At 46.1% G+C, this 11,011-nt stretch overlaps 1 protein-coding gene across 1 annotated transcript; it reads left to right on the top strand.

The window, feature by feature from the left end:
• The first annotated feature begins 1,008 nt into the window (after positions 1 to 1,008).
• LOC122377721 lies at positions 1,009 to 9,839 on the top strand. Its single transcript, XM_043358088.1, has 12 exons — positions 1,009 to 1,088; positions 2,547 to 2,723; positions 2,955 to 3,128; positions 3,415 to 3,735; positions 3,985 to 4,217; positions 4,702 to 4,869; positions 5,189 to 5,330; positions 5,647 to 5,859; positions 6,005 to 6,231; positions 6,471 to 6,586; positions 6,887 to 6,978; positions 9,198 to 9,839. The coding sequence occupies exons 2-12, from the start codon at positions 2,547 to 2,549 to the stop codon at positions 9,417 to 9,419; spliced, it is 2,085 nt and encodes a 694-aa protein (XP_043214023.1). The 5' UTR covers positions 1,009 to 1,088; the 3' UTR covers positions 9,420 to 9,839.
• Positions 9,840 to 11,011: the final 1,172 nt, after the last annotated feature.

Genomic DNA, 11,011 nt, shown 5'->3' with positions numbered 1-11,011 from the left:
TGCCCGAGGCTATATCTCGGAAACCGTTGTTCGAAGAAAAAAATCCTTGCCACAACTGGCTTCCCCGCCCATCACAACCCCTTACACCAGTTCTCAACGAAAAATAAAATATGAGGGTGCAAATTTAATTTTTTATTTGTCGATTTGTCGTGGAACGCCCCAGGGGTCCTACAGAGTATTCGTAGTAGGTGTCAACCACCTCTGACAGCTTTAAGGGGGGGGGGGGGGGGCACTGCCGACTTTTGGTCCCATTCTTTCCATGCAACGCCCATAGGGCTAATGTTAAAATGCCAAAATCAAAGGGGGCACGGTGCCCCGGTGCCCTCCCCGTTCCGCTGCCTATGGGGATCCGTGTGCCGGGTGGTGGGATGTGTGTGCCGTGAAATCTTTAGAAGAAAATGAAGGAAAGACATAAAAGCCAACAGGTAAATACAAAACAAAGTAGGCATTGCCGCCTGCCGGACAATGTTGAGTTTTGCGCCAGGGCTCATAACATTGTTGTATCAGTAATAATCAGATACATGTAGCTTACATGTATTGTCACCCTCGCAGCTGTAACTTTATCTATTGACGTCTTCTTTTCGACCACCCTGCATTAAAAAATCGCGGGTCTAAGCCATCCGTTGAGATTGGTAAAACCGCACATTACTTTAGCGGTGGGCTGTTCCTATAGGTATGAGGGAAAACCTTGGATGTTTGTGATGCACATACACGGCGCTGTAGGTACTTATTACACAAAACGTTTTATGTTTCGAAAAAATCGTTTGTGACGCAATAAGTCTCTTGTCCTCTTTCCCAAAACAAATTATGGTGTCCTCATATGAGACATCCATAGCGGCCATTGACTGGTTTTCTGTTCATTAACCGCGTCGGTCGGTCGGCTCTAATTGACCTATATTGGCTGGGCCGGTCATCATTGTGTGCGCGCTGGTCATATTGCATCGGTGACCGGGCGTGGGGTGGGGGAGGGGGCAGCGCAGCACCCCGGGTCCTCCGGCCGCCGGAGTCGGGCCCGCCGCGTGGGAGAGGGCGCCGGCACGGACGGAGCAGGGGCTGCTCCAGCAACGGTGACCCTGCGCCGGACGAAGGTAGGTCCTGCCAGCGAGGGCTCAGAACACCACTGAATCAGTGGAACTAGAGTAAATTCATATTCGAAATTCTGGCGTGATTCAACTCATGGCTAAGCCAATATTTTTGAATTGATGTGTTTATGAGGGATATGTGCCTTAATCGGCTAAAAAATTGACAATACCTGATCATTTACCAAATGTTATCGCGCAATTTCCCTTTCCAATAAATAGATAAATAGATGAAAAATGGTCCTAGCAGTAAACGAGTTGACGTGATATTACTAATTATTGAACTTTTATGCAATAAAGATGAACTATTGCAACAAATTTTCGATACGTGCGTCACGCACAAGCGCGTGTGAATGGAAAACGGTCAGTAATTGATTTAATTCAAATCCGTGGGAGCAGTTACATACTGTTTCGAGTAGGAGAAGGGCGGTTTTGCATCCTCTTCTAATATGGCTACTGTCCCACGAAGCGAATAGCGACAAGAGGATTTCGGGAGGTTGTCAATAACCATCAAAATTTAATTATACGCTTTTATGTGCTGGTAATTTCAAAGGCCGTCTTTATAGAAACTCCTATTATGACATTTCTTGGCGAATCCGTTAAGATCTTCAATTGTTGAAAGTGCAAGGCAAAAAAATATACATATAGCTCTTTCTTCAGGTCTTTTCCGAATACATGATCTTTGACCAAAATCAATAGCTCTGCCTCCGGCATTACCTCCATATGTAATCTCACTTAATAAGTTCAGTTAGAAAGTTTGACCAAAGGCCGTCAGAAATTAACCGGAATCGTGTTGTACCATTGTATCGCAACAGCTGATCTGTTTTGTATTCGTTCTTTCTTATCTTTGGACATCAAAGGAATGTTAATTACCCTGTAAAAATTATATGCCTCTATTCGAAGTTATTGTTGAAAAACTGTTTGTGACCTTTCGTGACCTAGGATGACATCGAAGATATAATGTGTGGTTACGGGTGCAGTTTTCCAATGAAGGTTTTTAACATAAGCCTGGTCAGTGGTCAGTGATGTTTGAGAGTGCATGAAGGTAGGATAGTCATCCAAAAATGGTGCATATAATTAACGGGAATAGGTACCTATGTAGAAAAGATGTAGCATATGGTGTACAAAATAAATTGCGACCCGTCGCGTTAACTTTTAATTATATCAGGCTAAATCGAAGCTTTATCCCCTCCGGGCTACCGATGATTAATCTGAAAAAAATGATTCCTTGTCAAAGAGGACATCAAATATAGATTATCATGCTGCCTAACGATGGATAACACTGCCAAACATATTGCACGCATAAACTTTAGGTATTAGTTGGTAACTGTCTGAAACTTTGTGTTCTTACGGTTTCTTGTGTTGTTGAATTTAATTGGTAACTTTTTCATTTTCGAAATAAAAGAAAACCAACGAAATATCACGATTGTGTAGTGTAGTTCCAAAAACTGCCTGGGTCACCAACAGATGGCACCGCCGGCGCGGTCGGCGGCGCAGGCGGGGGATGAAAAGGGAGGTCAGGACTCGGCCCAGACGTTGCGCCAGGAGACGGAACAGGCGCACAAGCTGCTGAGGGATGCCAAGACGCTGCGACGAGCCTCTCTCATCTCCATCGACTCAGAGAACGAGCACAAGCTGGTCGAGGTAACGCTGAGCGGTGAACGTTATACTTTGTGCATTTTAACTTTTCGTTGTAACAATGCTTCAAGCTTGCGTTCTTGCCTTGTAGGTACTTTTTTATAATTGAATATATTTGTCGTACTTTTATTCCTTCAGACATTGCAGGTCAATAATCGACACCTATGTAAGTAAGCATGTATGTAGATTGCCTCGGTATGCCAATTTGAAGTGCCTGCCAGACTACTTTCCCAACAGGTCCGCACGGGTTGCTGCGGTATGGACCCGACCACCGGCCGAGGAAAGCAGCTTCACCTGATCCAGATGCTGCTGTTGCCCTTCATCCCCATCATGGCACTCATCACCCAGAACGTGGTCAACATGCTGACGGTGCTCGAGCACCAGTACGACATGCAGGAGAGCATTGACCAGGTGAGCTGAAGGCTGAGGAGACAGCAAGGTCCCGTTCCTTCCGGCATCATATTCATTTGATGTTTAATTGTTGGGTTGATCCAGTGAAGCCTCGGTAACGATGGCACTTATCACTTCATCTGTTGTCAATGCCAACACTTCATGTTGGCATTGCTGTAAGTCATGACTTGACCTTTAGGAGCACCGTCTATACTGGCTCACTTTCTTTGTTTTCTATTTCCCATCTACCTAACGGGTGATGCGGGTGATAAGGAGTGCCCACATTATAGCGCTGTTATGATTTCAGGTGCAAATCAGTACCGATCTGGGAAACGTCACCGAAGCTCTGCAGTCGGAGCGAGCCGAGATCGCCTTCTTCCTCTTCACCAACGGCTCTGTGATCCGGAGGAACCTCTCCGAGCACTTTCAGTATACCAACCTGCTGATCGACGACCTCCAGTGGCCCGACTTTCGGATCGACGATGAGCTCTTCCAGAATAAAATCCTGTTCAGAATCCGTCTGGATGACTTCAGGAACAAAATTGCAAAGTTTGATTTCGATGAGAAGTATTCCATTGAATCGGGCATCGAGTTTTATAATAAAGCAAATTATATCTTCTTAGATCAGGTGAGTTAATGGTTCGCTTCTCGTGTGATGGAGAATACCGATCTAAACTGATCTAAGCTGGCTGTAAATATACCTAACACTATCAAAGTAGTCGATTGCACAGATTTTTAATTAAACAATGTTCGGCACTCAAACAAAATGCATCCATATACATCAAATCCTTCTCGTGCCAATTTTCATACCAAAGCCAATTAACAACAGACTGCATCAATGTTGTTCTTACATTTAAACTTATTTTCCGTTGACCAGTTGACTCGCGAGATAAAGGAGAAGGATGCCAGTGGAGTGTGGCGGCTACTGCTGGCCTACAAGAACATGATTCGAGCCATCGAGCACCTCGGCATTAGCATGGTGTTCGGTGAGCAGTATTACGGGCGCGGCGAGCTCGACCAGAGCAGCTACATCGAGTTCGTCACCAACGACGCCCTCGGCCAGGACTTTCTCAACCAGTCGCAGAACTTCGCCTACTGGATCAAAGACAGGTGGGCGATGGTTACGCCGGCAGTAGAAATGTGTTGGCAATAGAAGGTCTCAACTTATTTATGTTGGTTTTTAATATCTGCAAACCATAAGTAATATAAAAAAATCTTCAAAACATTTTCATGAAAAGCTGATACACTCGCAACTTTGAAAAGGGAGCGTTTACCTAATCTCAAGCACCGCTTTTCATTATGTCGAGGGGGGAACAAGAAGGCGAAGAAGCTTCCCTATGCATAAAGCACAGCTTCACGTAAATCCATGTTATCTGAGTAAATACTTAGTCAAATGCACTGCTTATTCTTAGCGTTTCCCCTATCAACATTTTATATGCCAGCATGTATGAACTTATGCATAATCTACATACCCAAGGTATTTCGAAGTATGCACGGCTAAACTTTGAAACTCTGAGTTCTTCTTTTGAGGGGTACACTGGGAAATGAAAACAATTGTATAGGTACCAACAAAGTGACAGAACACGGCTTTCAGGTATGTTTCAGTTCAAGATACTTATCCGTGGTATTCTAACATTACTCGGCGTCGTTTGGAAATTCTGATGAGGAAGAAAATAGAACCGGATTTCGACAAGGCTACGGAGTACTTCTATGCAATGCTGGGATATTTGGATGCTCTGAAAAACATCCAGTACGAACTAAGGTGAGTGGCTCCTCTGAAAATCCGTTCGATGGAATAAAAAAGTGCTGGATATATCTAAACATAAACATTCCTCTTTTAAAGGTAAATATACATCATCATGTACATTATAATATAATAACAATATATTAAAATATAATAATAATAAATATTAAACATAGGTACATCATGATATAGGTACATAAACGTGCGCACTGCAAATGCCCGAAATACATACATACATTGATATACATCCCCAGATGTAGGCACACCGTGCGTTCCAGTGACAGCAAAAAAATGTGTCCGCACAAACGGCGATAAACGCGCTTGTTCTTGTCTCCAGGGACCGCGTGGAAAAGCTGATAATGAACGAGATGCGCGACTCCAACAGTCAGGTGTTTCTGGGTATCGCTGTGCTCTGCACCGTGCTGCTCATCTCCCCCATCATCATCCTGCTGGTGCGCATGGTCACCAGGACGCTGCAGGCGAGTACATGAACGTGCCACTGACACGGGAGATGCCGGAGAGAGAGGCGATGGTGCATCGGTTCGGTAGAAAACGACATCGTACCTAACTTATCCATTCATTCTGTTAGAGATAGTAAAAGTCTGACGAAATAAAAAGTTAAATTATAGGTTCTTCTCTTATGTATGGTTAAATGTATTTTATAATAAATTGTAATATACATTTTTGAATCACAGTCATCTTTTTTGGCTTTGCCAATTGTCTTCTATCGATATCGATTGTACTGGAGCAGCCTGCAATTTCAAGTCGGTCATGTTGACAAGGTTCACGTTGCAGGCATTCTCAGAGACTTTGTTGCACAAAACACACGAGCTGAAGTTCGAGAAGAAGCGGACAGATAAGCTGCTGTACCAGATGCTGCCACCCACGGTGGCCCAGCAGCTAAAACAAGGAAAGCAGGTGTCGGCAGAGACGTACGAATCGGTCACCATCTACTTCTCCGACATCGTCGGCTTCACCGATCTGGCTTCAGAGAGCACCCCGATGCAGGTGACTGCAACAAACTTGGCTTTTGACAGCCTTGGGCTTTGAAAAACTTGGCATGTCGATCTTCAAAAATGCAGTAAGATGTCTTAATATCCATTTTTACCGATATAGTTAAAACTTCCTTCACTCCTGTTTCTCTCCGTCGCAGGTGATCTCTCTCCTGAACGCGCTGTACCGCATGTTTGACTCGCGGATCGACATGTACGACGTATACAAGATGGAGACTATCGGCGAGGTCTACATGGTGGCCTCGGGTGTGCCGCAGCGCACGGGCAAAGACCACGCCTCCGAGATCGCCTCCATGGCTCTCAGCCTGCTGCACGGCGCAGAGAACTTCGTCATCTCACACATGCCCGGAGAGCGGCTTCAGATCAGGTGAGAATGGGATGCAAGGGAGGCTTGAGAAAGGAGATAGGAGAGGCAAGTCTGCGTGCAAAGATATTCCACGTAACACTTTTAGGCTGTAAGCTGATTATCGTGGGATTAGCTGAGAAAGCGGTGCTGTGACGAAATTCCCACCTGTCCAACCACGACATGGTTAACTACAGCCAGGCGTCCATGATACACCGTGTTAGCTCGAGTCTAACGCTCCGGTGTGCTGTCGGATCCCGCAGGATCGGAATCCACACAGGTGCAGTGGTGGCCGGCGTGGTAGGCACCAAAGTGCCGCGCTACTGTCTGTTTGGAGACTCGGTCAACACTGCCAGCAGAATGGAAAGCACCGGACTGCGTGAGTAAAAACAGCGCCAGAAGTAGTGGCGTCGAGCGCAGTCCGCGTAACGCTACATTTATATGAATTATGCAGCATTTATGCGTAACATTTATTTTATGCGTAACGTATGTATAACTTTACATTTATAAGATCATGCCCTACAAGAGAAAACATAGTCCTGGAGATTCCCAGCGCCCAGCAAAGCGATAATCGACCCTAATTTGCTCCAATAAGCACTGCTGATGATTAGGCACACCAGCTCCGGCCGAAAAAAATATTTTTCATGTTGTCAACTGTTCTGACAGCTTTTGTTCACAGCGTTCAAGATACACATATCAGCGGACACCAAGCAAGCCCTGGATAAGTATGGCGGCTTCATCACCAAACTACGCGGCGAAATCGAAATCAAGGTAAGTCTGCTCTCTGATTCTCGGGTTTAAATCACTTACAATAAGAAGGTGACGAGCCTAATGAATATATGTAGGTATTTATTAGGTAACCACATTAGTAAAATATTTATCTGGTTCGCGGTTCATGTGATTCACGACGCTAACAATAACGAAATAAAAAGCTTCAATACCTTTTCACATCTTATTGAATCTACGAAAGTTACATTTTACACTCACTGCAAATAACAGCTAGCATTCTGTTTTACACAGACATGAAAACAGAAACAACACGATATTCATCAGGACGCATTCATATGATACTGGACTCAATCTCAATGCTGTGCGAGTTGATAAATGCGGGTGCAGTACTCGTAGAGACAGATTGGTGAAGATCGGTAATTAATAGTTCTTTCCTGATGCAACCAGGGAAGAAAACCGAGATGAACCAACGTTCACTTTTGATACAGCCAGGGTAATGGTATGAAGAGAAGGGAAAGAAACTGCAGCGCCACACTCGAAACCAGCAGCCGCAACATTCCAGTGAGCACGTACACACAGTGAGCACGGTCCTTCTCACAACCGTTCTTGAACACCGGCGTTGTCAGCTCGTACTTACTGGAAGAGGATCTTTCGCCTGGGTCATGCCCGGTCTCTGATTCATCTGCGACTAGCCGAGCCACGCCAGTGCTGAGTTTGTGTCCTCGAGTGCAGCGAACCACCTTCAGAATGCTCCACTTTCCACACTCGCACGTCGGAGGCACTGGCAGTCCGAGGGAGGTGTAGTCGTTGTAGCCCGTCACCCCGCAGCAGTGGGACAGATTCTGGAAGTGGCTGAGAGTTTTCAGAAACTTCCCAGCGTTCTGTCTGGTCTTGGTGACATTTCTAGCGTCTTCATACTCGACGAGATAGTCGTGGATCTCGTCATACCACACGGTCTCCAAATGGGGCGGATAGAACGCCGTGATCTTCTTGGTCGGAATGGTGTACTGGTAGTGTCCGTTTGTGATGTAGTAGTAGCTGCCCCAGTTGGAGACGAAGATCACGGCAGACAGCATGGCGTAGACGAGCGCCTTGACGTGCCGGCGACTGTGCGCCCGCTCGAAGCAGACGACGTAGCAGTCGAAGAAGCACATGACGCAGTTGAGGATGGCGGCCACCTCGGCCACGTAGTGAGCGAGCCGCACGGCCGGCTCCGATTTGTACATGTGCAGCCTGAGGATGTTGTACTGGACGAAACAGAACAAAGAGATGTTGACAGCAAGCATCAGCGCTCCAAGAGCCAGTGTCAGCATCTTGATTCGTACGACGGCCGGGTTCATGTCAGCTGCTAATTGGTGCAGAGATAATCATCCACTCTTCTTGAAGTCTTCGAACCACTGCGTCTTGCGTTGTCCCTCAGCCAAGGGCCTAAAACTACCTCTCAGCAATCAGCAGGCAATCAGCATCAATGCATGGCGAGAAAGAAGACATTCACCGGATTTACAGGGCGAAAACTGAGCAGAAGTGTTCAGAGAAAAACGTGCATGTGCATTGTTCGCATACACCTATTCCACGAGTCACTTCACTAAACAAATAGGGTCTCTATGGCCTAAATAAAGCGTTGCAGACATACCACTGCAAAGTAATGTCACATTACCTCAAGGAAAACATGTAGGCATTCTTATCTGGAAATGCTGTTCGTTCGTCTTCAATAAAAGTTGTACGTTGCCGTAAAATTGGCGGGGCAAACTTCCACACTTTGTGAAAATTTCAGATCCAGGTCCTTTGAGGTCAGGTCATCAGGTCACGTCAAGTGATCTTGCCCCAAAAAGTAAATGCTCGCTATAGCTTCACCGTCCTAACGATTTGTAGAGGTGCACTCGTAGCACTACCAGCCTCCGCATACCCGACGGTGAGGACGTCTCAAGTCATTAAAGGTTATGATCCGTTTTTCAATTATGACGTTTGAATGAACTATGCTAGAGCAATGCAAAATAGTGGCATATGCACAGTTCAGATCGGTTCACGACAAACTAAACACTGAACACAGTGCTGGAATAATAAATGTCGTGGAACCTTTCTATGAGACGTTTTTGCAGGGAAAAACACTTCTTCATAAATAGGTACGTCAATTTTAATGGCGTTCGAACTCTAAAGGACAAGCCGTTAACCTCAGGTCAAATATGTGAAAAAGGCGCCGGTGCTGCAACTGCAGCATCGTCACTGCAGCCTGTCTAACCTGTGTCCTGTGCCGACCGCAGGGCAAGGGCATGATGCAGACATTCTGGCTGATCGGCAAGCACGGCTCGCTGGACCCGCACCCTGAGGAGCCTCCGACACAGGTCGACGACGGTATGGACGTCACGGCCGAGAACCCGCACACCATCAAGCAGCGGCGCAGGGAGGCCCGCAGCCGCGCCCACTCCAGCGAGGACGTCTCCTTCAAGGCCACCATGTCGCGCCTCCTGTGCATGAACAAGTAGCCGGCGCGGAGGTCACCGAGGCGACAGGAGAGGGTCCGGCGCGACCACTTGGTTTTCCCGGGGACAGCGTTGATGGTGTGCCGCTCGTGGACAGGGGTGTTCGTATCTGTCGGGAGGGTGGGACCGAGGCCGGGGTCGGTGCTGACTGCAGGGCACACTGCACAGCGTCTATCGTGAGTGTGAAGGATTATTGGTATACCAAACATCCCTATAGGGACGTGTGGATCGCTGATGCTGTTTTATGCGGTCAAAGTTCGTGAGGATCCCTCTTTTCTCTTCGAATACACGTACCCTGGGTGATTTAAAACGGATTTTCTTCGAGGCACGTTTGAAACAGGTCGTAAGAGATCACAAAATGCGCGATTTTTTTCCAATCGTAATACAATAAAACTTTTATGTTCTGCTAGCAGTTAGCACCTTCCATCCCGGATCACGTCAAGGGTAAAAACTGTAAGCTTCTATAATATTGGCTTCGTTGCCCAGTCGGCGAGGAGTTGATTTAGATTGATTACCTATTCGTTACCTATTAGACTACCAAAGCAAGATGCATTGCATAAAATCCGATCTCCGGAGAGGAACGACGGGCGAGCGGCGACTTTAACTGCTGGTGAGCTGTGCCGTGGCGGCGGCCGCAGCCGTGTTTACATTTGTTTATGTATGTCATTCAGACAAGGCGCTTTGAGTTAAGCTTTTGCTTTTGCGCCTGTCTTATATTTTGTACAAATTCAGCCCGTATTTTTTTGTTTAATAAACTTGGTTATGATGATGATGATGAAAATACCACATTGCATAAAATACCATGCAACGGTCAAGGTCAGGTAAAGTCACCAAAACGAACTATATATTGAACAGGATATAGACAGGTATGCCACACCTGTTTCATGGGTCATTTTTATCATAAAACTAATAGACATGCCTATCTCAACTTCAAGTGGTGACATGGACCATATTTGGGTGGAGTTCAGGTGGAGGTCAAGTTAACCTGCGCCGGGCCGGGGGTGTTCGGGCACGGCGTTCGTACAGCAACAACGGGCCGGCGGCGCAAGCCATTTATCTCGGTGGGGCGACTTGACCCAGGTCTAGGGTCTACCTACCCTAAATTTTCACTCAATGACGTCAAAGTTTCATTCAATTTTTAGGCGCTTTGGACCACGTAGAGTAAAACTAAGAACACCATTGGATTTCCCGTGACGAGCTGCATCGAACTGATACTTTTTATGAAAAAAATATATATCAATCATGATATTGACATCATGATATTGATATATCAATCATGAAATTGACCTTTTTTGGCCTACATGACCTTAGACTGACCTTCACGAAACGTAACATAAACTGGCCCCAATGGTCGCCTACTAGCCCATATATTTGATTTTCAATGTAAAATTGACCATTGAATAGTACGACCCTAATAGCTAACTATAGTTGGGTTCATGTTTATACCTTAGCCCGCGCCCTGGTGCGGAGGGCCATTTTTGCCCCCCCCCCCCCCCCTTCCTCAAGTCTTCTCGCATTATCTCTAAAACTAATGCGCCGATTTGTCGCGAAACTTTCAGTGCCTTCTTGTATCTACATCAATGTTACACATTATA

Source organism: Amphibalanus amphitrite, unplaced genomic scaffold (genome assembly GCF_019059575.1).
Source record: "Amphibalanus amphitrite isolate SeventyFive unplaced genomic scaffold, NRLGWU_Aamphi_draft 000049F_arrow, whole genome shotgun sequence".
Lineage (NCBI taxonomy): Eukaryota > Metazoa > Arthropoda > Thecostraca > Balanomorpha > Balanidae > Amphibalanus > Amphibalanus amphitrite.
This window is presented reverse-complemented; position numbering and strand designations above follow the sequence as displayed.

Coding starts and splice junctions, on each gene's coding strand:
- LOC122377721 (XM_043358088.1), top strand. CDS start 2,547: ATGGCACCGCCGGCGCGGTCGGCGGCGCAGGCGGGGGATGAAAAGGGA. Junction 2,724..2,954: donor ACGAGCACAAGCTGGTCGAG/GTAACGCTGAGC, acceptor CTTTCCCAACAG/GTCCGCACGGGTTGCTGCGG. Junction 3,736..3,984: donor ATTATATCTTCTTAGATCAG/GTGAGTTAATGG, acceptor TCCGTTGACCAG/TTGACTCGCGAGATAAAGGA.